General features: G+C 35.7%; 4 protein-coding genes across 7 annotated transcripts; 2 read left to right on the plus strand and 2 right to left on the minus strand.

Annotated features, from left to right (window-relative positions):
• Window positions 1-1735: 1735 nt before the first annotated feature.
• On the minus strand, window positions 1736-4010 carry LOC137707737 (uncharacterized). Its single transcript, XM_068446650.2, has 4 exons — window positions 3768-4010; window positions 2792-2991; window positions 2628-2691; window positions 1736-2437 (listed from the first exon to the last, which is right to left on the minus strand). The coding sequence occupies exons 2-4, from the start codon at window positions 2956-2958 to the stop codon at window positions 2144-2146; spliced, it is 525 nt and encodes a 174-aa protein (XP_068302751.2). The 5' UTR covers window positions 2959-2991; window positions 3768-4010; the 3' UTR covers window positions 1736-2143.
• A 1981-nt stretch (window positions 4011-5991) lies between these two features.
• Window positions 5992-10632, plus strand: LOC137708158 (alpha/beta-Hydrolases superfamily protein). Of its 3 annotated transcripts, XM_088689707.1 has the most exons (9): window positions 5992-6364; window positions 6995-7024; window positions 7242-7368; window positions 7460-7606; window positions 8636-8766; window positions 8878-9015; window positions 9146-9244; window positions 10130-10271; window positions 10350-10632. In XM_088689707.1, the coding sequence occupies exons 1-9, from the start codon at window positions 6218-6220 to the stop codon at window positions 10355-10357; spliced, it is 969 nt and encodes a 322-aa protein (XP_088545833.1). In that variant the 5' UTR covers window positions 5992-6217; the 3' UTR covers window positions 10358-10632. The 3 variants fall into 3 exon arrangements, with proteins under 3 accessions (XP_088545833.1, XP_068303267.2, XP_088545834.1); XM_068447166.2 differs by having other exon boundaries at window positions 10130-10585; XM_088689708.1 differs by having other exon boundaries at window positions 6293-6364; window positions 6995-7044; window positions 10130-10585.
• Window positions 10633-12182: 1550 nt separating this feature from the next.
• On the plus strand, window positions 12183-17978 carry LOC137708303 (alpha/beta-Hydrolases superfamily protein). Of its 2 annotated transcripts, XM_088689821.1 has the most exons (9): window positions 12183-12649; window positions 15184-15228; window positions 15360-15489; window positions 15941-16010; window positions 16107-16155; window positions 16501-16598; window positions 17300-17438; window positions 17564-17730; window positions 17903-17978. In XM_088689821.1, exons 1-8 carry the CDS (start codon window positions 12287-12289, stop codon window positions 17720-17722), a joined length of 1053 nt encoding a protein of 350 aa, XP_088545947.1. In that variant the 5' UTR covers window positions 12183-12286; the 3' UTR covers window positions 17723-17730; window positions 17903-17978. The 2 variants fall into 2 exon arrangements, with proteins under 2 accessions (XP_088545947.1, XP_068303451.2); XM_068447350.2 differs by lacking the exon at window positions 17903-17978 and having other exon boundaries at window positions 17564-17853.
• Window positions 17979-18907: 929 nt separating this feature from the next.
• On the minus strand, window positions 18908-22149 carry LOC137708650 (mannose-6-phosphate isomerase 1). The gene is made up of 5 exons (XM_068447771.2): window positions 21516-22149; window positions 21230-21397; window positions 19927-20139; window positions 19531-19797; window positions 18908-19420 (listed from the first exon to the last, which is right to left on the minus strand). Exons 1-5 carry the CDS (start codon window positions 21876-21878, stop codon window positions 19106-19108), a joined length of 1326 nt encoding a protein of 441 aa, XP_068303872.2. The 5' UTR covers window positions 21879-22149; the 3' UTR covers window positions 18908-19105.
• Window positions 22150-25235: the final 3086 nt, after the last annotated feature.

Here is a 25235-nt window from a genome sequence, read left to right on the forward strand (position 1 = left end):
CAGGCTTAAATTCAACTATTCCCACCATCTATACATCCATAGTCCAACATACACAAACAAGCAAAAATTCAATTACTCATAGTGAAAAACAAATTAAATACTTATCAACTTGGTCATGTCATTTTCAAGGAAGCCACACAAACTAATATTTGTCTACCGTCAAATCAAAATATATGTTCATAATTTTCATACACAAAGCATGTATTGAATCTATTTAGGATCAGATATAAATTCATATGCAAATAACTTCAATACTCAAATCCTAGGCTATGATCAAGAACAAAGAACAAAATATTAAATTCCAAAAAACTCAATAAATGAAACTTAATTATCAATCTGAAATTCAAACAATTACAAAACTAGAGTAGGCATAATTAATATTATGTCTTAGTGGCAAAGCCAGAAGTTTCAAATATGGGTCATAATATCAACTTAAAATGCTTCATTGGGCCATTTCGTAGAGCTCCTAGTAGGCACCCTGCCAATTCCTGCCAACATATGCCAAAATATTGTGCCAATATTGTCGACGACTAGTATTATTTGTAAAGGCTTGTCGATGCATGCATCTTGTGTAATAATGTTAAAGACTGACAATGCTTGTCAACTAAGGTATTTCATCAAGCATACAAAAAGAGAGAAATATAAAGACAAATATGATAGCAGTAAGAGGAGAAGGTTGTAGTTTAATTTGCTTATTTATTTATAGGATTCAATACAATACAAAAACAACTATACACGAAGTTTTTTAAAATTGTTGAAATCAAAAGCAATCAATGATCCCATGCTAGCTCACCAGTGACCCTAGTTTTAGCTAAGAGTCATGATGATTCTAATAAAAAGAAATTCCCACCGCTTGGAATCGAGCTGGAAAATGTAATTCGTAGTTTATCTTTGTGTGAAGTTGAAAGCCCTTCTTTGTAAAGTTGAAAACAACTCACATAAGCGCACCAGCTGTTGGTCCAAATAAATACAAATCACACCAATTGGCCTTCAACCCAAAAATAAAATAATAATTAATTAAATAGATAAAGCCAACTTGAATAGAAGACTAAAACATAATGAATAAGACCTTGTCAAATTCAACTTTTTACCAAGACGCATCTTAATACTTGTAAATTACAAAAGTATGGTAATTTAGCTCCAAATAATTTGAATGAACCACTAGCAAATATAAATACTAGGGTAACAAATGTCATAGTTACGTGTCTATCAGCGAGTTCACAACTAATTTATTCCTTCACTTTTATAGCGTAAATATATCGTTGCATTAAAAAAATTTGAAGTATCATATAGCTTTTAGCTCACACTATATTGGTGTGACAAATGTCTAACCTATCTATTCATTTCTCGTGTTAATAGAATTGAAATTAAACTCCGCCCAATCTTTTACTAAAAGGATTGAGCCGAATACAATAAAAAAAAAGATCCTATTGTATAGATGTGTACATTTTTTAGAGATACATACTTATGTTTTCATTTCTCATCTCATAAAAAAAATCCTTTTCGCTCCGCTTAGCCCTATCCCTCTCTAGGAGTATTTTAGTGGTAGGTTCTATGGGAATTGGATCGAACACTTGAAAACAATTCTTCTGCTCAGAAATGAAATATTCTTGTAAATTCTTGCTCCTATTGGACCATTTGTGTCTGTATGCATTAGGATTCCAATTCATAGATATCTCAGTTCGAAAAATAAAAATAAGAGGATCGATATAAGGGCAAGACCAAGACGCGTAACTGACAAATAACCAGAACCCATTTATCTCCAAAAAAATGACCAAAACACATTTACAGATGAATACACCAATCCATATCACCGATAAGTTTTTATACAGACTCTTCCTGGTGATTACCAGAAAAATCAAGACCCATCTTAATATTACAACAGAGCAAAAGGCTTTAAACATGTACAAACACTTTCCCCGAACACAAGGCTTGACAGTTTGACATTCTTTCGTGATGTTCCATCACGCTACTTGTAGATATTAGCAACTTAGATATCACCGACGACAACAAACGCTATATACAGTACTAGTACATCTTCCAAAAAATCGTCAAAATTCGCTCTTCTTGCTAAGTCCGCTGTACTTGTGAGCTATGGTGGCTTTAGCTTTCCTTCTTATATGTACACTTACTTTGATGAAGTTTAGGCAAATGCTGGGATGCGGGAGTTTTGGCGATCCCTATTGAGACAATCAAATCCCTCTACTCTAACTGCAGCAGGTTTAAGCCCATACTTCATTCTCACACAACCTGCTTTGCGTGGCGACGATAAAGTTGATGGAGATGGAACAGGCAATGCCGAAACAGGAATGGTCTTCTCATCTCCAAATCGTGCATCTTGAATTAATGGGTTAGCAGCCCTACTGGGAGGAGAAACGCAAAAATATGGGGGCGATAAGGCAACCTCATTGGATGATTGCTCCAACCCATAACCCTCCTGTAGATACCAACATGTTAGTCAATCATAATATCATAACATCGAGTACAAAGCAATAACATCACCATGGTTGCAGTAATTTGGAAGAAAAAAAAAACATCACCTAATCATTTATGCGTATTAACCGAATCCAGATCATCATTTATATAGAAACCAAATTAATTATAAGGAAAAGAAATAACAATTTTACCTTCCTGAGAATAAGGTCCAGAAGCTCTGCCCCAGCTTTTGAGTCGCATAACTCGGGTTGATGACTGCAAATTGAAAAGAAGAGAAAATACATGTTATCACCTATAAATAAAGCATAATAACCAACATAAGGTGGAAGGGACAACATTGGAGAAGTAAAAGTACCTCATCTGCCATCGCACGGGCCTAATGGGGTTGTTAGACAAAATCCCAACTCGCCTGGGCTTGGGGCAAACCAGAGGCTCCTTGGTGTCAAACATCAAGTCGGAACCTCTGATGCCTTCACAGCCCACGAAAGAGGCGTTCTGCTGCTGAACATTGAAATGGTTCATTTTCGAAACCGTTCCTGTTCCACAAAAGAACGCCTGTCCATAACAACACAGCACCACCAAAGAAAAACACGAATCAGATAAACTTTCCCATCAATCTTCCAGATCCAACGAAAACCTTAAAATTGTTCATCTTACACACTGAACCTCAATTTAATTGGAAAACAAAAGTTACCCAAATTATTAATCAAAGTCACACGCACACATATGTTCTGTAGAAACGAGCTAATAATTTGATTAAGTTTACTAAATCAGAAACAAACACAGAACAAAATCAATCCCAGAAACTTTATCCCCCCTCTAAATTGTTTGATTGATCATTCTCTACTTTCTTGGACTGTCTAGGCAACCAAACAGGAAGATAGAAAATTTCACATCTAATATATCACACCTCTGCGAAAACGGAGATTGCCTCCGTTACATACACCAATTCGAGAACAAAACACCCCAAAAGGCCGTAATTGTTCGCATAAAAAAAACCCAAGCTGAGACGGCTTCGATATCGTCGGAAGTCGCCCAAAAGCGCATCAGAATCAGGGGTTTAAAATTGGTTTTGCGAATAGTAAATACAGCTCAACCCGATTTTACAAAACAATATTCGACCACATAATTCTTCAGTCTTCCATAAATTACAAAAGATATATTTCAGGAAAAAAAAAAAACAAAAACAAAATTCCAACCAACATTTGGGGTCGGATCAGTTTGTGGGTTATTGACTAAAATTAGGAAAATAATAACCGCTAAAAATTCAAAGCTCCAGATCTGAAACAACCACTAGGAAGGAAGGAAGAAGGCGAGAGAGAGAGAGATACCTGGCGGGAATCCTCCGGAGGAAGAAGGCGAGGGAGGGAGGTGCAGTGGCGGAAGGAAGGAGGGTGGGTAGTGAGGGCATATTGGATTCATTTTATAGTGGTGAAGTAACAGTGGTGGCGAAGGTGATACGACATCATTTCATCCACGTGATTTGTTTCTGAACTTTGTTTTATCTGAATCCGCGTGAATTTGTTTCTCTTTATCTTTAAATTGTCTACCCGATCACAGCTGCGAATCCGCGTGCATTTGTTTTCTTTTCCCGGTGCAACGACGATTTATTTTTGTTTACAAAGAAAAGCACAATTTATTTTTGCCCTAAATAGATTATTAGTCGCGCGGTGGTAGAATAATCAGAAGATTGAGCGGTCTCAACCGTTATTTTCTCAATCTCAATAACCTCCTTCATCTTGTCAGATAAATGAAGTTTCAATAATGTCTACGTTAAGAGGGTGAGAGAGTGATTAAGCTTCATAATGATCTAGCAAAAATGTGGTTCAAATTCAGCTTTGGCAATAATTAAAATCTAAGACTTCTCATTTACACGTGAAGAAGAATATAATTAGACCATAGTACCAATAGACTATATTTCAAGGTTGAGATGGCAAAAACCCTTTTTTTTTTTTTTTTTTTTTTTTTTTTTTTTTTTTTAACAAACAATATCATCTACAATAGAAGGGTATGAGAGTGGGTTAAACCTCACAATGAGCTAGCAATAATATGGTTTAAATTCTCATTTGACGCGAATCGAATATAAGACATCTCACTTAAAAATAAATAGAAATATCACTAGATCATAGTACTAAGTGACGTAGCTAACAAAGTTTGATGTAAGCATTTGTATGCAATTTTAAGTTAATGGTGAAAATTTAGTTGGAAGTAATGATGCCATATCACATACAGTACAATGACATATAAAATTTGGTACACATAATATTGTATTATTATTATGGAATGTTATAATGATGATTTATTACTTTCATGCAAATTATTTTTCATACACAAAAAAAATATACTCAAAATACGAGCCAGCATACCACATGATACAAGCTGATTGTTACTTAAAAAACTTCTGTCCACTTGTATTATAATATGTAATATAACAATTCTCGTTCCATACTAAACTGGTTGGTCGTTAGTTTTGTACTTGACCCATGATGACGATCTTAAAAGCAATAAACTAAAGCATCTCTTTGACTTGTAAGGATTTGAAAATGAAACTCCAGTAATTGGAAACGGTGAATGTATCAGATCGTTGTCGTTCAACACTTGAACTTTCAACCCAAAGTTGCGTGCGTGCCAAAACCTTCTCACCAATAAATCGACCAATTTCCTTTTTCTTTTTATTGCGTGTCATAATATAATTGTGATAAGTTTTATTTTTTTAATAACCGGTATTATTTACATTAAGAAAGAAGAGGTAGGTTTAACCTTACAATGGGTTCACAATAGGCTAGTAATAATATGGTTCAAACTCGTTTTTGACGAAAATTGAATCTAAAACATTTCACTTATATGTGAAGAGAAATATCGATAAGCTTTTTAACCCAAGTGTTAATGCATGGTGTATCAAATTGTGTTTCGAATCCATTAAAACGTTTCTCTCTAATTAGATCACGTCTCCAACATTGCATTCAACCTTTGCTCTTTAAATTAATTAATAAACAAAAATATGCTACTCTTATCACATTTTTCATACCACTTTTATATCATTTTGAGATCCATATGTGTTGATGGACTCTATTTTTATTAACAAGCTGATACAAATATGGTTGAAAAATATAGTAAGTGTATATTACTTTTAAGAGTAATGTCGAGGGGATTCTCTCAAAAGTGGGACATTTTATGGACTCCTCGTCAGTTCATGTTTTTGCCACAATGTTTTACTATAGTGACACGAAAATTGACGTTAAACTATGAGGTAATAGAGAGTCCACATCGAGTCTCAGTTTAAGAAAGCCCCTTTAATCTCTAATCTTTTTTTTTTTCCTGGAACAAACGCTATTATTTATACTATCATAATGAACTAAAAATAATATAGTTCAAATTCTTCATTGATGAGAATCGCTAAGACCTCTTACTTAAAAATAAAAAAGAATATCATTAGATTGTGTATTAAGTGACGTTTATTTTTAATTATTTTAATTTTCCATGGTCAATATTCCTATTTGCTTCCTCCTTTCCGGGCCCTTCATTTACTTGTACTAATTATTAATCATTAATTTTGGACAGAATCCCAGATGGCGTTGAAACTCCGCTAGCCATACGGTCGCCACCCTTTTCTCCCTTTCCGGAACAATTGAGATTCCTTCCTTCCTGCTCCAATTCATATCTCATTTGGTTGCTCACGTTTCCAACTCTTACAAGAAACGTTCGAAACGTTTCAGAGCTGAGGGCGGTCAGCTTTTGTTTCCGAGTTACAAAGAGGAGGAAGAGCACGGAGGCAGCAGCAATGGCGCCCAAGAAGAGGCAGCTGCCAGGCGTCGACGAGAAACTGCAGAAGCTTCTGGATGCAAACATGGATGAAGCTCCTGCCAGAAGGCGGGCTCGTGAGGCCTTCAAGAAAATTCAGCTTGGGATTGACCACATTCTATTCAAGGTATTATGTTTCTTTAATCCATTCGGCTGTTTTTCTTTGTCTGTCTATTTATGGTATTGGTAAAGTGAACTTTTTGTTTTATTTTTTTGGGGCTGTTTTAGTTAGATTGAGTTGTACAGACATGAGCGTAGCCAAGTTCGCTAGTGCAGTGTGAATGCCCTACACGCAACGTCGAATTCTGCGTAGTTTAGGTTAGATTAGAATATGGCTCAAAAAATTCGTGCAAGTTGTGATTTGAGAGAGTGTAATTGGGTTTTGTGGTGGGTTGATGATGATTTACGCTGAAACTTTTAAATGGGTTAATGACAATAAGTGGTTGGGAGGAACGGGTGAACTATTTTTCAACGTAAATTTGTTTTCTTTACATTGACATAATTACTGCTGCTTAAAAAATTTGTCCCTGAGTTTGATTTTTAGTTCAGTCTTGCAGTACACACTGCAGCGCGAACCGATACTGAAACTTGCTATTTATACTATTTTGCTTTGGTTTTTTTGGTCATGTTTTTTAAATGGTATTTCGAGTTCAGGATGTTATGTAATTGTTAGGGTGACATTGCAGACATTTTGTAATACATGCTTGGAAGATTTTCTTAGTGATGTTTATTTTCTTACTTTTTGGTTAATTTGCAGACACCGACTGATGGATTGAAAATGGAGGAGGTAATAACTCTTTTATGATGGTAATCAACTTGCATTTTTATTTCATTTGTTCATATGTCATTTCAAGTTTCCGTGCTTACCTATAATTAAGTTTAAGAGATCATGTATCATGCTAGGATACGTTATTCAAATGCATTGGGCCTCCCTCTTTAGATTTCCAAAGTTTCTGCTCTCGACTTTTCTTATGAAGATGATCACATCATATTCTATTGTGTAGTCATATGAGGTGAACTCCAGGGGATTGAAGATATTCTGCAAGAGTTGGCTTCCAGCGACATCTCGTCCCAAAGCAGTAGTGTGTTACTGTCATGGCTATGGGGATACTTGCACTTTTTTCTTTGAAGGCATGTAACATGTGATAAGAGTATTTGCTGACCAAATTTCTGTGTTTAACATGCTTCTTTGTGGAACATAGTCATTTCATGGTATCTGCAGGAATTGCGAGGAAGTTGGCATCAAATGGTTACGGAGTTTTTGCAATGGATTACCCTGGCTTTGGTCTCTCAGAAGGTCTACATGGCCATATTCCCAGCTTTGACAGACTTGTAGATGATGTCACTGAGCATTTCTTGAATGTCAAAGGTGTGCTGAATAAGTTATTAACTTTCTTGTTTGAACTTTCTAATGTGAGAAATTGTCGTACCATTTTGGTCCTTCAAATCTGCACTGCGTTTGGAACTGAGAAGTATGAACCTGAAAATCCGAGTGTCAGATGAACTCTAATGGTGTGTTTGGGCGAGAGATTTCCAAGTACTAAGGGATTGGGATACATTAGTAAGAAATGCACTAGAAAGCATTAGATAGAGGGATTGAAACTGCAGTACATGGCCATTACAAAGCCACTACACAAAGGATTTTGAAACGACTCATTTCAAGTAGTCAATTATAAATGCCTCATGCATTGCGTCTAGCATTTCAATCTATCTAATATTTCATAGTGCATTTCTTTCTAATCTAGCATAAATCCCTTGGTACTTGGTATTTGTAGCCTGTACGCATCTTGTCAACCTTACCACGCTGCCTTGACCAATATTCGGGGTAGTATTGTGATCATTTACTAGTATAAAAAGGCACAGTTGCAGAGAATTTGATAGGAGAGCATCTATAATAAAAAATGCTCCCTTTTGCAGAGATGTTGGGAGTAGAGAGGGTTGCAGCAAGTGAAAATTTCTCAACTACTTCATTTGACTTTTAATGGTTGATAACAAATACAATGAGTGCAAATTTTATGTCAAGTTAACATAACATTTCCTTTTGAAAAGTGATACGAAAAATCAATTTGCTCTCTCATGCCCTCATTCAGCCCACAAGAATAGCAGTGATGTGAAAAGAAACGAATTCAGGGAAAAAATTTCTTCTGAATTACTGTAACTCTTCTCAGCTACTTATTCTTTTGTACTTTGCATCTGAAATAGGGAATTGAACTCCTTGGCTGGTGATAGATCCTTTGCTTTATTTCCCATCCAACAATCAAGTGATAGAGACTAAAGGATCTGTACACAATTTATTATGCTGTATATAATGTCTGGTCTGTCTATTCAAACAAGAAATATACAAAACGGCATCTTCATTTCAATTGTTAATATATACATACTTTGGTTTGGACCGCAGAGCAGCCCGAGTTATGTGCGCTCCCAACCTTTCTCTTTGGACAGTCCTTGGGTGGAGCTGTAGCACTGAAGGCTCACCTAAAACAACCTAGTGCATGGAATGGCGCAATACTAGTTGCACCGATGTGCAAGGTAAATTCCATAACTTAATTGTGTTAGCATTAGGAGCAATGTTTTTCTTTGGTTTTCACCTTCTTTTACTTAAATGGTGTACATTCTCCATTTTGTTTGTTGTTTTTGTAGATTTCAGAGGACATGGTTCCACCATGGATACTAACACAAATCCTGATTGGTGTGGCTAAGTTCCTTCCAAAGCAAAAATTGGTTCCGCAAAAGAATCTGGCTGAGGCAGCATTTAAAGACTTGAAGAAAAGAGAAATGGTTAGTCTTTTCTTTGATGAATAATTTCAAGCAGTAAAAAAATTAAAAATATGGAAGGTCTGAATCATCTGATGTTCATAAGATGGGTGGTAACCTGTGGCTGACAAGTTGTTCATTATCCTGAATGCAGACAGCCTATAATGTTATTGCCTACAAGGATAAACCACGCCTGCAGACTGCTGTAGAAATGCTCCGAACTACCGAAGAGATAGAACGCCGATTGGAAGAAGTATGCTAATCCATGACTCCTCTTTTATTACAGTTAATTTCTAAATCAACTTAATCACCATTTTAATATTCTTTGATAGCATCAAGTTCTATCCAGTCTGTTCAGTGTGAACCTTTTCCCTTTATAAATGACGCCTATTGCTGCATAACTAGGTGGTAATTCTTATTAAGCTTAATCCACGGATGTTTGGTTGGATCTGAATTTGAAGTAACTTTAACTCAGTACATTTTGACTGGATTACAAATTCAAAGAAGAAATAAAAAAGGACTTTAATATTTTCATAAATTACCTACAGCTCTTGTAGATCGTGATTTGTGATACGAAGTAGCACAAGACAAATACACCACATTTCCATGGACCGTTGGTGATGTGTTTTCTTAGAAACCATTCTTCTGTATCCAGCTTGACATGACCCTATTTGGTTCAGCTTTTGCTTAGTGAGGTTCTGGTTGGGCTTCATTTCTTTTAGACCAATGAAAATCGGTGGTATTGCACTCAGAACCGACCTGAGTCCTGCTTGTAGACCCCTATTTAACTCTAGAACCAAGATGTACTACTTAGGACCTTCACAGCCAGTAAACCTATGCTAGTATCTTTCTGTCAACAAAGCCCCATACATCTTTATGAAATTTCCAGTAGATTCAATATATGTTAGTTAAACACAAAACTGTCCGAAAGTTGGTAGTTTCTTATCCTTTTGGGACGGTGCTGGGGACTGGACAACGGTGTTAGTTGACTCTGTCTTTTCAACAAATACACAAATTTATTTGAAATTTCAGATATTATGTTTTACCCGAAAAGTTCAGTTGATTTCAGTATAATTTAGCAGCAGTAGCATATAGAATTCTAACTTTATTGGGTCACTTATATTAAATCTCATAACAGGTCTCTCTTCCATTATTAATCCTGCATGGAGAGGCTGATATTGTAACTGATCCATCTGTAAGTAAGGCCCTGTATGAGAAAGCAAGCAGTTCCGACAAGAAGCTCATCCTTTACATGGATGCATGTCATTCCCTTCTGGAGGGTGAGTCAGATGAAATGATAAATCGAGTTTTTAGCGACATCATTTCATGGCTTAACGAGCACAGTGAAAAATGAACAGGCAGCTAACTTCTCCGTGCGCATTTGTGAGCACCCGCATTCATGTTCTTGACGTGTGTTTCAGAAAAGGGGTAAGGGGGGAAGAAAAAGGAGCACTGGATGTGTCTATTGTGAATATGCAGACTCTTTGGTGAATAACATTGGATTATTGTATTATTTATGGCACACAATTCGAATAAATTTTAGGTTGCAAACTCTATTCCTCCATTTTCATAGGAGAGGCTGGAGCTTTTGTAATTTGCTTTCCTCTTGCTTGGTGAATGAAATTCTCACTTTTTTTTCTAGATGTTACGTAGCACTGAAGCCACACCCGCCAATAAGATTATAGTTAGTTAAATTGCTGGTTGATTTAATTAAAACTGGAATTTCATTTTATCAGAACCTGTTCAATATGTTTTGTATTTTATGGTAGCTTTGAGGAACGAAGGACCTGTTCAATATATGGACTGTCATTTTTCTTCCTTTGTTTGGTCCACTCGGAAAGGTAAAAACAAATGCAGTACAAGCGGGCTGCAGGGAATGCTTTCTTAGAGCATCCTCAACGAGGGGCTGTATATGAGGATAGAAAAGTGGTGAAAATTTAGAGCTTCGAAGAATCGTTGGGACTCTAAAAAGGAATCTCTCCCAATAAGGGGCTATATATATTTCGGGTTGTATATGGGGCTATATATTTTATTATGCAATAATTTGATTACGCGGTAAATTTATTATTGTTTTAACTTCTCTAAACTTGATTTTTAGATGTGTTATCTTAAATTTTAATTTATGAACTTTTTAACCTAAAAATATTCAAAGTCTGTCAAAGTTAGATTTCATCACTTATGCACCATTGTAGATTCTCTTATCTCAATCTCATCCGTTGGTTTGTTTCTACAAAATTAGACAAGATAAGATTTCGTTTCATAATAATCATTGGTTTTGATTATCTTATCTCAATCTCATTTGTTGGTTTATTTTTATGAAATCAAACAAGATAAGATTTCATTTCATAACAACCATTGGTTCATTTCTTTGATTGACACATTCTCCGAAATCAAACAGGATTTTCATTTCATAACAATCATTGGATTGAATTATCTTATCATAATTTAGTTTTATTATTTGTTTATATTTTCGGTTTAGGTCTCTAAATTACCAATGTTAAATTTCATCATTTTTTTTAATGAATTTTTCATTCTAGAAAATTAAACACGAAGCACAACATTTTTTTCTAATCAATAACACAAAAAATAGTCTGCTTGTATATGTTTTTTTTTAATCAAACAAACAGTTGAAAATAAACTCTTAAAATCCTAAACGGTTGAAAAATAAACCCTTAAAATCATGTTTTGAAATTAAAAATGGGGCCCACCTATTTCTAAACCAAAAAAACAAAAACAAAAACCAAGACTGGGCCCTCAATTTGGTGTGGTCCCACTACTTTTTGGGGCTAGATGTAGTTTAACTTGTTGCTACCTTATGATTGAAGTTGCTAGCCCTTGTGATGGATGTAGCCTCATTTTCCGGCCCATTGGAGATGCAAATTTTCATTAGAGCTATAAATGTGGTAGCCTCAAGGAGGATAAAGCCCCATTGGGGATGCTCTTAGCCAGCCATGAGTTGCATACCAAATGGTGAATCACACGATGATAGTTAGGAGAGGTTGAATGCCTTTGTGAGTCACGATGATGACTAAGGGGGCTTGTGGCTAGGGGCAAACTGCTCAATCATACGTTCTGAGTTTGATTGTTAGTGCTGATGGATCACACGATAATGCTCAAAAAATGCTAAAATAACTATGTGAATTTAAAAACCACAAACTAGTTCTTTAAATAAATAAAAAATATGCTTAATTTTTAACTCTGGCGGTTCATTATTAGTTTGGGATATGGCTGCTGTCTCGTCCCAGATGAAAGGTCAGTCTCTCGAAGGGGAAGGGGCGAGATCAGTTTCACGTGAATGGCTGCCGTCCTCTCCCTCCGCACCATCTTTCAACTTCATCCCAACCTCTCTTCTGGGAGGGTTACCATAAAGCCCAGGGCCGCCCTCCATGAAGCTCACAGAATGCGAGTCCCTTACCAGCTCAAACAGGAACAATCCCGTCTTTTCCACCGGCTCCCCTCCGGACTGAACATGGAGGTAATCGTGCACAAAAGAGTTGAAGAAAAACAATCAGGCGAGGAAAAACAGAGACCAAGTGAAAACCCACCTCTTGTTTTCGTCCATGGAAGCTACCACGCTGCTTGGTGCTGGGCTGAGCACTGGCTCCCTTTCTTTTCGGCTTTTGGGTATGATTGCTATGCAGTTAGCTTGTTGGGTCAGGTCAGTTCCTTCCATTTTTATGCTCCGCTCTGTTGATTAATTGCCATTTTTTTTCCTATCTGATTTTATGTCTCATTTGTTGTTGTCAATTCCATAACTTGAATGTTTATTTGATCAGAGTAGTGTGTAAGAATTGGATTCCATGGATTCGTATATGCTGACATTTTTGTTGTTGTATTGAATTTTGGATTATAGATGACTGGTATTTTATAGGAACACTTACCACAATAAAGGGATAGAGTTTCTTTCTTTTGGTGAATTATGATTTATGGGTTTACAGCCCTAACTTTTGTTAGGGGTTTGGTAAAAAAATGTTCTTCATCGACACTACTAGCATCAGCATGTGGTAATTTTGAGTCAAGTTTTAATTCCAAAAGTTAAGGAAAAAGCAATGAGTAAACACGTAACATTTGGACCACTTAGTATTACGGTTTAGTGGTATTCCTCTTCACTTATAAGTGAGAGGTCTTAAGTTCGAATCTCGCCAAAGGCGATTTTAAACCATATTATTGCTAGTCCATTGTGAGGCTAAGCCCATCCCCTCCCCTTTAGTGTAGATAGTATCGTTTACTTCAAAAAAAAAAAAAACACGTAAAGTTTGGAAAGGAAAAACAAAAACTTATCAAATATTTCTAGCAAAAATAAGAAAACAAAACACACTTCACCCAAAATTCAAACTTCAAACTTTCATGTCATCATGTATGTATCTTGTCAATTCCTTTTCTTTTGTTGAGCCAAGTTTGTATACTAGTGACAATACCTCTTCCTGTGGTCTTCACTTTTGCAGAAAAGCACTTGAACTTGATAGCCTTCTTTGCTCTTAAGGATTGATTACCTTACCTATTGAACACAAGATTTTTCCCCTCTCTCTTCTCATGACAAAGTCTTTTCTCCTCCAAAACACACATATATATCAAATCATCCAACTCCCACTTTTGTTTTTGAGCACTGTAAGCGGTTTTAAGTTGTCCAAACTGTAGCGGAAGAGAGTTAAGAGTGATATGAACTAAAAAGGGATCCGGGATATGAATATCCAAATGTTTCAACTTATTGGCCATACCAATCATCTTCAAGATGTGCTCGCAAACATTGCCGTTGCCATCATACCTCATAGTTGTTAAAGAACTCATTAAGTTTCCGGTTTCAGCCTTTTCAGACTCTCTGACGTTTTGTTCCACAGTATCTAAGAAGTGTTTTGCATTGTCACAACTAGGAATTCCTCCAGGAAAGACATGAATCTCTTCATAATCAATATAGACAAGCGATTAGATCTTTCCCATTTTTCATACTTTTCTCTTTGTTCATCAGAGCTATCCTCAGTCGGCTTAGGAGGTTCATCTTCCCTTAGTGTTAAGTCGAGATCCCTGATTCCAAGAGCAAATTCTATGTCCAGCCTCCACTTTGCAAAATTGTTCCTAGTCAAAGTCTCAATGGAAGAAAAATCCATAGCAGAAACTGGAAAAACAAAATCAATACACATTAAGGCCATGTAAATAACATGCATTACAAGAAAAAGAAGAAGAAACATATACATAATAATTTTCAATTGTTCTTAAAAGTGTTATACCCTAACCCAAAAATCAATCAGAAAACATAACTGTACACGTTTTGAAAGGGTACAAGAAGACTGTACACGTTGTGGGCTTTAGGGTTAGGGTTTATAGAAACGAAGGTGTGTAACCAAACAAAAGAGTGCGCAGAAATCACTTCCCGTTAACTTATAGGCGCAAAAAACAAAACCCTAATTGGCTTCTACTAAACAAAAATATGAACTTATTTCTTAAAATATTATTTCTGGATCTCAAATTGAGTGCGATGGCTTTGGTAGAACATGTAAACTTTATGTAAATTAATATGATATTCGATTCATAACACAAACAAAAACAAAAATACAACCTTTTAATCAAGTATATGAAAGAGAACAAATACCTAGTGTCATGAGATAGCGAATCAAAATCAAAGCTCTCTACTCTCTGCAACCCTGGATTACTTTAAAAGTTTATTGTTGTGAGAAAAAAGACCTATACAGGACCAGTACGACAAAGTCTCACTCGTTGAAGAGTTTTTACCAATTCACTGGTCTAATAAACATAGGATTCTTAGTCCTAAACCTTTTTAGTAATTAAGGAAAATAAAAATTTTGCACTATCTTTTCTTTCTTTTTATTTTGATTTGTTTAATCTAATGGCTAAGAAAAAAAAAAGGAGTATGATAATTATATTCACAAAATTACAGATCTTCAAGCTGCAAAACATGCCCATCAAACACCCAATTATTACTAAGATAAATTCTTGTTTTCTTCATCCTGATTTTTGAATTCTTAATCTATACCATTGACTTGGCTCAAAACCGAGCGCAATGGCTTTCTAGGTTTCATACAGCCGACCCCACTTAGTGGGATAAGGCTTGGTTGTTGTTTTACCATTCACATAATAGCATGTATCTGGATGATATGTTGAGTTGGCTTCGTTGTATTGTTTCTAACTTTCTATACATGTCTGGTTCTGATTTATAGTACTCCTTTGGTTTATCAGGGTGAAAGTGATGCACCCAGCGCTTCTGTTTCTGGTACTCTCCAGGTACAGTAGTTTTCCGCTAGGAAAATGACTTCTTTTACTAGGAATTCACTAGTATGTGCATGCCTGTGTCTTATAGTTTCCATACTTAAAAATGCTGTTCTTATTCCTGTTCACTGCATATTCTGCAGTAGACGCATGCAAGTGATGTTGCTGATTTCATCTGCAAGAAACTCACGCTTCCACCAGTATTGATTGGACACTCTTTTGGAGGGCTCATTATTCAATACTATATTGCAAACGCTAAAACTGACCAGATTTCGGGTAACTTCTACTTTTAACCATGTAGAATAAAATCTCCAGACTGATGAGACATGAGCCATAACGTTTAATGCAGTTTGGCTAAATCATGTATTGCAGGAGGGGAGAAAAAGCCCTCAATAAACATTGAAAACTTACAAATTATTTAAACACAGCGATAATTAATGTAACTCATTATTTTGTTTATTCTGAATAATTTTCACAATTTTTTTCAGATTATATCATAGGCAAGTAATTTTAGTTTCTATCATGATAAGTTTAACTGTGCCTAATACCATAATGCACACTTTGATATTAGATGCTCAAACTTTAACTGAATGCAGTATCAAGTTTCCTTCCTGACTTGGGCTGTGGTATAGCTTATAAGCACATTGAATTTCATCTTATGTAGTATTTTTCTTACTTGCAAGGTAATTTCTTATATAATTTTTCTGTGCTGATTGGCTTATTCTAGACAAGAGAGATTTGTTCCCTAAGCTTACCGGTGCTGTGCTTGTCTGCTCCGTTCCTCCTTCGGGTAATAGGTAACTAACCTACTTTCCTTTGTCTGATTATTTGTTCCTTTCTTTCTTTCAATTTGAATGTAATTAGTCCAGACTGACATTTCTGATTTTCTCCAGTGGCTTAGTGTGGCGTTATCTCTTCACCAAACCTATTGCTGCTTTTAAGGTTTTGATCTTTCTCTTTTATACCGTATTCATACTGGAAAATTGCTACACAAAACATTAGTTAATAGATTTTTTACGCCTAAATTATATCTTCCTTCATAACTATGGTTCCATTTTTAACTAAATATCTCTGAGGTTGCATCTTTTCATTTATACTCGTACTTGGTCTGATCCTATCATCCCTTACATTCTTTTGAAGGCTGTTCACTACTGTCTTCATGGATATCTAAATAGAAAATGTGATACCCTTTTCCGCAATATTTTCAGCTTTCTCATGTGTAAACAGTAGACATAGAGGTTAATTTTACTTATTATTGAGGCATTATTTTTTTGAACTTTTGAGTAGGTTACACGCAGCTTGGCAGCTAAAGGGTTTCAAACATCTCTTTCTCTTTGTAAGGAGACATTTTTTTCCGCAACAATGGAGGATCACCTTGTTTTACGGTTTGTTAACCAGCAATTCTTTTCAACTCATTTAGACATTTCATAAAATGACAGATGACGTTCAACAATATATATCTAGTATTAAGTTTAATCATTAGTTTGTGCACGGGAAATGGAGTAATTTCATACACATTCAGTCAATTTGCCCTGGTACTACGGCTTAATTATATTTCTGCTTGAAGTTCCCATAAACTGTATATCTGGACACTGAGCCTCATCAGAACAGAAAACTTAAGAAGTGTATGTTAAAAAATGGGTGCAATAAAGGCACTAAAAGAGGCAAGAGTGCCTGTGTCAAAGAAACGTCCACTCCAAGAGAGGGTGGTTGTCTAATAGAGGACTAGAACTACTAAGCACTATGTTTGGATGAGGAATTTTCAAATACTATGGGATATAGGATAAATTAGTTACAAATGAACCACAAAACATTAGATGGAGTGAGGAACTTGATAGTTCAGGGGGCGGGGGTGTATTGCGTAATCTTGTAATCAAGTTTACCAATCCACGTAATCTCATGGACGTAGGGGCAAGTTTACTGAACCACGTGGTCTTGTTTGTTTCTTTTTGGTTCCCCTTGTCTTTATTAATTGCTTGATACTTCTTCTATGCAGTTTTGTGGGATTTTTCATAAAATACAAGTTTCCTTCCCAAAATGTCTTCGTTTGCGAAGATAACTTTTTTAAGTTCTATTTGTCTTTCAGCTATCAAGAGCTAATGAAGGAAAGTTCAAGAATGCCATTGTTTGATCTGCGGAAGCTCAATGCATTGCTGCCCGTTCCTTCAGTGCCAAAATCAGCTATTGAACTCCTCGTGTTGGGTGCAAATGATGATTTCATTGTGGTAAGCTCCTTATACATACTACTTGATTCTTTCTCTAATGTTGTCGATGTAAACATGTTGGTCTGTAATTTCCAATACGTTGCCTTGCTTATTTCTGTTTCTGCTATTGTTTTTCCCTATACAAGGATGCTGAAGGCCTCAACGAGATAGGCAGGTTTTATGGTGTCTCTCCTATCTGTGTTAAAGGGGTTGCCCATGACATGATGTTGGACTGTTTATGGGAGAAGGGTGCAAAAGCGATCCTAGCATGGTTAGAAGATTTGAAGAGAGAGCAACTTAGATGATTACGAAGGTAACTGTATTCAGTGTCATTTTTGCTAGTGCAGATCTAAGTTCTTACTCGTACCTTTTAACTAGAAGGAAAATTCATTTGTCGTGGCAGCGAAATTAAGAAATCTGAAATTTGAGTTTTATATATGAACCTGTAGAAAGACCGAGAACTGAATCACAAGTACTCGTTACAGTTCTCTCTTGCAGGATGCTTTGGGCCTCGTTCTAATTACTAAGACGTTTTCGGCCGTTTTAACATCATAGCACAAAGTGAGTCCACTGCTAAGGCACTCCATGTTACAAAAGTCCCAAAATACTAATGAATATTAAAGCCCAACATAACTCAATGCAGTGCAGGGAAATGACGTGATAAAATATGGAAGTGATTTCTGCACTTTCTTTTCTCTCCCTCTTGGCATTCCTTATTTTCTTCATGGACATTACGTCGAGTGGCAAAAGCACCTGCTAGATTTTAGAAAGCACTTCCATTGCTTTATATGAAACACTCGAATTTTTATTTAAAATGTTGACGTGTTTGTTATACAAGCACTTCTACCAAAAGTCCGATGCACTAAATGAACCCTAAATTCTCTTTTAATTTACAACTGAATTTAATCATTCCTGAGATTGGCTGTTTATACTTAATGGAAATTCTCCTTTACACTAAATCTCAACCGTTCACTCATGAAAGGAAAAACATGGGAGTGAGCAAAACTTTTATACGAACTGCCAGGTTGGGAGTCTTGGGACTGCTGTAGCATGATCCCACCAGATCAAAGTATTGAGCCGTATACTTATTCTTTTATTAGCCCGTTTGTAAACTATTACGGGCCTAATAGTCATCAAACCACCCCATACAGAAAAATTGACTTCATTGGTTTTTTTTTTTTAACTCCAACAATTGAAATCCATCTTATTTATGTCAATTAGTACTAATATGGTCTACTACCATTTTCCTTCATTAGTACGTGAATAAGACTGACAAAGGTATTTCAATCTCTCTTGACCACTATCGTATGATTCAACAGCGTTAGAAGTTGAACCCAAGGCGTGCCAAGTGGAATACATGCCTAAAATTCATCTCCAACTACTAGTGGGTTGTGAAAGGTTTCCTGTTAGAAGCTCGTAAATGACGAGTTCGACCCTTATTTATTTTTCCACCTCATAATATAAATATATCGATGTATACAAAATTAATCTTATTTATAAAAACTACTAAAATTGATATATTTTTTATTCGTATATTTTTAGTACGTTTCATGGCACACTCGCACAGGCATTCTCATGACAGTGCTAATATTACATACCCTTATTGTAAAAAAAATCAAAAAATGCAAAATTAATAATTTGTGTGCTTTGCACTAAAGCAAAGATGTGCAACTGCGTAATGAAGTTCATCAGGCTTGGAAGAACATGCTGCTCACACCCGCTCGATATATCTGCAACTCGGATGCGCCTGTTATGCGAATCCGAGTGTTTGCTGGTGCAAAAAGAACGTCTCCTTCTGTAATTACATCCCCTTGAACATCGCTTGCGTATATGATTCCCTCCCCGAACGTGACCACAAAAATCGAAGGCCCTGGGGCTGCAGGGAATTCTGCTGATTCTCCCTGCGGAAGTTGGCAGCGGTCAACCTCAAACTCATCGAAGGGCGGGAGATACCTTGTCACATAAGGACCTACTGCAACTCCTTGCAGAATGTCAGGATACCCCTGCAAAAGAAAAGACGTTAAATTTCAGACATGCATGCGAAATGCAAGGACCGCACCAAACAAGTTGACGTTAAAAGTGTTAATTCCACCGCGGGGATGCTGTATTTTACCTGCTTGTATGAGAGCATAGAACAAAGGGTTTGAACATCCATATGCTTTGGAGTAAGGCCAGCCCTCACTACGTTGTCTGAGGTTGCCATGCACTCAACGCACTCACCAAATATGTAGGCGTGGGGTTCATTAGCCCCGATGTACATCGCTTCTCCGGGATTAAGCTTCACATGGTTCATGAAGAAGGCAGATATAACACCCACATCAGTTGGATATTGCTTTACCAACTGCAATACCAGCTGTTCCTTCTCTGTCAAACGCCTCGCCTGCCAAAATAGCGAAAACTGTTACACAAATCCAGAATGAGCATAGCAGGATCTTCAATCAGATCATCCTACGGGCGAAGAAAAAACATAATTTGACAGTTACATTGAAGAAAAAACACATCAACCAACCTGACTTTCAATGTGTAAACGATCTTTCATTTTAGTAATAACTGTGGTTATCCTCTCCTTGCTGGCTAACATGAGGTGGGTGAAAACCGAACGCAGAGAGGACGTTACTTTCTCGTCCTCGTCTTGATCAGTGATTCCGGAAACTTTTTTTGCTTCTTCACTGCCAATTAGTTCTTCAATCTCAGGGACATTAGCAAGCACAACTTTAAGCTCCTGTCAATAAGTGGAAAAATTATAATTGTAATTAAACGTGTAATTATAATTAAAATTAGTTGGAATGCCACATAGATCCCTATACAGAAGGCAATATTCCTTGAGAAAAGAAAAACAATTGGGAAGAAAAAGGTATCCTAGCAAGAGATTCTCAACGACTGAAAAGTAACACTACACCTGCTCTTGACCTCAATTATTAAATATAATGTAAGTTTAATTAATGAAATAGAAGTTAATACGTCAACCAGTGATGGAATCGATTGCATTATGATTTCGGGGTTTTATTTATTTTTCGTAGAGTATTGGAGAGGGCATCAACAGATATTTAAGTTTTGTGTGTACAAATAGATCTTTAAAAAAATTATGACCGATTAGATTTGCCGACACTTTTGTTAATTCAGGTGAAGTTCACATATAAAAATTTGGGATGATGCTAGAGAGACAATCTACTTGATTCATATTTTGTAGACGACATAATGCGGTAGTTGATAGTGAATTCATTGTTTAAATCATTAATAAAAATATCCAACCATTAACCGGCACATCATGTGATTTATATAATATGGTTTACCTAGTTTTTTTTTTTTTTTTTAAAAAAATTTTTGAGCCCCTTATATCAAAAAACTGTGTGCCTGCCTGTCCAAATAATTTTATTGATTTTTTTACCAATAAAAGCAAAAATAAATGGTTTGATTTCTAAACAGTTGGAACGAGAAAAAGTAATTTTTTAACTCATTTGGTATTATATCATTCTCCTGCCTTAAGTCCTCATGATTCTGATTTTGACTAGGTAAATGGCCGATTATTCAATGGGGCCCAGACAAGATTACAACTCATTGGTTTACCTTTGTTTAACATCAAAATAAACACAATAAAAGGAGGCACGTAAACATTCAAAAGTGCTAATGATTTTCGTGAAAAGACTCAGCAACCAAACAATTCAAACCAACCCAATGTTTAGGGAAATTATGCATAGTAGGCATATGACAGAGATATTAAGAAGGGAATATACAGCTCTCTCTAGTCAAAAATTATTTTAAGATTGTTATCGCTTCTGAGATTTAAATAAACACATGAAAATGATCTTTACCTGAAGAGTGATGAAACCACACAGAGCCTCAAAGTGGGTGGTGGCTAAGGCCATCTCAGGCTTGTGATTAGCATCCTTGTAAACATTTGGCATCAACTTGTGCAAAATCTTGGCCAAATCCTTATCTGGGTGTGCCTGTATTGACAAAGCCTTCCCCACAGAAAGCACCTAAAACACACACAACAAACACACAAAAACCAAACAAAGAAAACTCCATACCAGAGTCCACAGCCCCAAATTTTTAACAACAAAAAAAACCCAAAAAAAAAAAAAAACAATAGGTTACCTTGAACAAAAAAGGGAGGTCAGAGCCCCATTTTTGGATCACCTTCTCACCAAGCACATTTGGGTTTTTGGAAATCCAATCTTTGAGAGATATAATCTGAGACCCAATTGGGAAAAACCCATTATTCTCATCCGAATTCTGAATCAAAAAGGAAGGTCCGGACTCGTGGGTTCCCATCCAAAATTCAGCATATGATTTTTCTGGGTTGATCCCGGAACCAGAGTTGAAAGCAGAGAGCCTGGCCACTTGGGAATCTTGTCCCCTCTTCCCCCAACCGTAGTTCTGAACGGAGCATCTCAGCCGCTGAAGCGAACCAGTCCTCTGTTTTTGGTGCTTCATTGATTTCCTGCCGACGGAGTCCATGAATGATTGGACAATTCAGTCGAGCTTGTTGTAATAAAACTGCTACCGTTTCGCCTCAGCTTTATTATAACAAAAATGGAGAAAAGGCGAACACAGTGTGCGAATGAAGGCTAAGAGAAATTAAGGGAATGCGAATGAGATGCTCATAAGATGATGGTGGCCGTGAGGGAGGGATTTGAAGGACAAGTTGCTGCTTTTCAAAGCGTTTGAATGGGAAGAGAGAGAGAGGGAAATTACTTAGAGAGAGAGAGATAGAGAGTGAAAGGGAGAGAGTGAAGGGGACGTTAAGAGAAAGAGATAGGGGAGGAAAGTGGCAGTGGGGTCTGCACGGCTCTGAGTCTCATGACTATCCAGAAAAGGTTTCCAGTTGTCCTTCCCAATACCGCCATTCTTTCCCGGTCAGATTAAATACACGCTGCTTTTTTGTACTTGCAGGAAACTTCCTACACTTCTTTTTTCTTAAGATCCTTCACGTCGATTATTACGATCAAGTAGTATTTATTTGAGAAAATTAGAATCATGTACAGTTTTTCTATATCATTTAATTTAAACGTTTTTTTTTAAAATTTGATTAAAGTAATTTAACCAATAGTCACCTCTATTTTTTAAAATTAAAATAATTTTTAAATTTATCATTTTATTTGCATGATGCACATTTCCTTATTTAGTGGAGATATTATTAATTAAACTATATTTTCTCTTCTTCCAAATATGTTTTTTTTATCACTTTTCTTTTATGCAAACATTTCATATTATTTCTTTTTCCAAATGGGTTTTTTCTTTTTCAAATAGTTGGTGATCAATATAAAAGCTCCGTGTAATTTTTTCCATTTTTTTTGTGATTATATATATATATATATATATTTTTTGCTATTTTTGTTAAGTATAATTGTTGATGAATTATTATTAGATACAATACATTACGTATATATTATCTGCGGGTACGTTTGAACTTACAAAAATCATTAATTGGTACATTTATTTGCAATTTTGGTACGTTTGATTTGATACATATTGTTAATATTGGTACATTATTTTTATTTTGGTACGTTTTATTTTGTACACATTGTGTATTGGTACGTTTATATTATTCACAATCCTATTTTCTCTTAACGTACTAAAAGAAAAACTTACGGTTGATTTTGGGGGATTTAAAAATATTTTAAACTATTTTGGAAAGAAAATATCTTAAATCGTAGATAATTATTGCTAAATTGTAGCATTATTGTGAAAATAATTTTGAATTTAACCATTTTTTTTTTTTTTTGACAATTATGTCTAACTGAGGAGAGTGTAATCAAAAGGCTAAATTATAGCAATTTTGTTACAATAAAATGTGCATATAGCACCAAAACTATGACAAAAAAAAGTTTAATCACATCACTAAAAGACATGGATGTTTGATCTAGCAAATTTAAAATTGAGGCGCCTATATCAAAAGATCCCTATTCATTTTCTATAAATATTGTGCAAAAAATTAGATTTTACTCTCAATATAATTTAACGAGTTCGATATTAATGTATAAAAGTAACTTAGGCAAAATATTAATGTATAAAATATCACTTGCTTTATACATAGTTTATTTATTTATTAACAATTACACAATTTTTGGGTTTGGATCGAGGAATAGTTGTTGTATTTGGGATTTGTCGATTACATGTCTTTGACGGCAACACGACAGAACAATGTCTTAGATGTGTTGATTTCGATCTAGGGGCACTATGCTGATGGTATATGTGTCCATAATTAATATATATTTATCTTTATTATCTATCTGGGTCGAATATGAAATATTCTTTCGTTAATAAAAATGAGGAGAATCCATAAGGAAATGAAAGTTCAATTAGCACAGCTTGCTATTATTTTTTGTATCCACAAGGAACAAAAGACTTTTCCTTATCAATATTCACAAGAAATTTAGATGGAATTTAAGAAGGTGGAATGTGACTGATAAATTTGATAAAGTCTAAGATTTGGTAGGTGTGAGAAAAAAGGGTAGGGAGAAAGCCACGTTAGATACGATGACATATTTAACTTATGGCCAGTATTCGAATGGAGGGCATCAAACCAAACAACCCCAAATTCGACAAAACAACAAAAGCCTTCGGATTTCCCGCACGGCGAATGAGAATCGAATAACGCCGTCTGTAGACACCAATCGTCGGTGGATTTTTATGTTGATATTTGGGTGGGTCCCATATCTTCATAGACAACAATTGATAAACTCATATGTTACGCGTATAATTTTTATATTCATAAAAAGGGCTTACATGATATGTATTTACTATTAAGGTTGCATTATGCGTTAATAAAATAAAAATAATACATCCGTTTTCTATTCATATATCTTTGTTTTATTGACATAAAATGTCATATGACAGTGTATCATGTAAGTTGTTTTCTTGTAAATAATTTTTTTTTTAGGTCAAAACATAATTAATAAATGTTGGACTTATTTTTATTTTTCTTGAGATTTTTTTATTCTGAGATTTTAAAGGGTAAATTGTGATATCTGTCATGTGACATGTATTGTCACGTGGTGTGCTTTAAAGTTTCTACGTCAAAGCAGTTGGGCACCATTGCTCCTTTCCCTTCTTTTTGGTACCAAAACTTTGGCTCCACTTAATGCGTTTCGAACGGGAATCGCATGAACTTTGTCTGATGTCGTAGTGGGAAAGTTAGGAGTTTAATAGGGGTTGCCCATTTATCTGGCGAAGTGTTGCCTGGACCAACCAAGAAGAAGAAGAAAAAATCCAAAGTCCATTTTAACTAAAATTGTTGACTTACGTTCAAAAGGTTGTTGACTTGTTGTTTGGGAATATTAAGTATTGATGGACGAAAAGTCAGAAACTTTATAGCGCTCGTTTGAAAGTTTTTTCTTTAAATGACTGAAATCGTTTTATGAAAAAATGGTTTTTAGTTCCAAAAATATTTGAAGTGTTTTTTTTTTCAAGAAGCATCAGTTATGTGATTTTTGTAAGAAACATTTAAGTACTTTTTTAGGATTCACTAAATTTTTACTAAAGATTGATTCCAAAAACATTTTCATCAAAAATGCTTTTGGTCAATCTGTGAGTTGCAAAATTAGTAAAATCAATTTTAACATCCTCAACAACCGGAATCAAGGGAGAGGAATCCGCCCTTCAGCAACCAACTGCCTGGACTAACCTGATACAATTTGGTCCTCTCCCTGCTAAGAACTCAACGACATGAAGTTCAGAACATTCGCATGCCAGATTGATCCCCATATAGTAGAGATAGACCCCGACGAATATAAAGAAAATTCAACCCATACACCACTTCATAAGGACTCTTAACAATTAAGGTGCATTAGATTTTCGCCCTTACAATTCATG

This window comes from Pyrus communis, chromosome 17 (genome assembly GCF_041283825.1).
Source record: "Pyrus communis isolate YQ-2024b chromosome 17, ASM4128382v1, whole genome shotgun sequence".
Lineage (NCBI taxonomy): Eukaryota > Viridiplantae > Streptophyta > Magnoliopsida > Rosales > Rosaceae > Pyrus > Pyrus communis.

Bases quoted from the DNA above. Each gene is read 5' to 3' on its own strand.
- LOC137707737 (XM_068446650.2), bottom strand. From the start codon at position 2,958: ATGAACCATTTCAATGTTCAGCAGCAGAACGCCTCTTTCGTGGGCTGT. The intron at 2,692-2,791 runs GTACTTTTACTT...TTCAATTTGCAG, and splicing joins CCCGTGCGATGGCAGATGAG to TCATCAACCCGAGTTATGCG. The intron at 2,438-2,627 runs GTAAAATTGTTA...TGGTATCTACAG, and splicing joins TGGACCTTATTCTCAGGAAG to GAGGGTTATGGGTTGGAGCA.
- LOC137708158 (XM_068447166.2), top strand. From the start codon at position 6,218: ATGGCGCCCAAGAAGAGGCAGCTGCCAGGCGTCGACGAGAAACTGCAG. The intron at 7,607-8,635 runs GTGTGCTGAATA...TTTGGACCGCAG, and splicing joins GCATTTCTTGAATGTCAAAG to AGCAGCCCGAGTTATGTGCG. The intron at 8,767-8,877 runs GTAAATTCCATA...TTGTTTTTGTAG, and splicing joins TAGTTGCACCGATGTGCAAG to ATTTCAGAGGACATGGTTCC.
- LOC137708303 (XM_088689821.1), top strand. From the start codon at position 12,287: ATGGCTGCCGTCCTCTCCCTCCGCACCATCTTTCAACTTCATCCCAAC. The intron at 15,229-15,359 runs GTACAGTAGTTT...ATTCTGCAGTAG, and splicing joins CTGTTTCTGGTACTCTCCAG to ACGCATGCAAGTGATGTTGC. The intron at 17,439-17,563 runs GTAAGCTCCTTA...TCCCTATACAAG, and splicing joins CAAATGATGATTTCATTGTG to GATGCTGAAGGCCTCAACGA.
- LOC137708650 (XM_068447771.2), bottom strand. From the start codon at position 21,878: ATGGACTCCGTCGGCAGGAAATCAATGAAGCACCAAAAACAGAGGACT. The intron at 19,798-19,926 runs GTTGGTTGATGT...CTATTTTGGCAG, and splicing joins GTTTACACATTGAAAGTCAG to GCGAGGCGTTTGACAGAGAA. The intron at 19,421-19,530 runs GTAAAATACAGC...TTTCTTTTGCAG, and splicing joins CTATGCTCTCATACAAGCAG to GGGTATCCTGACATTCTGCA.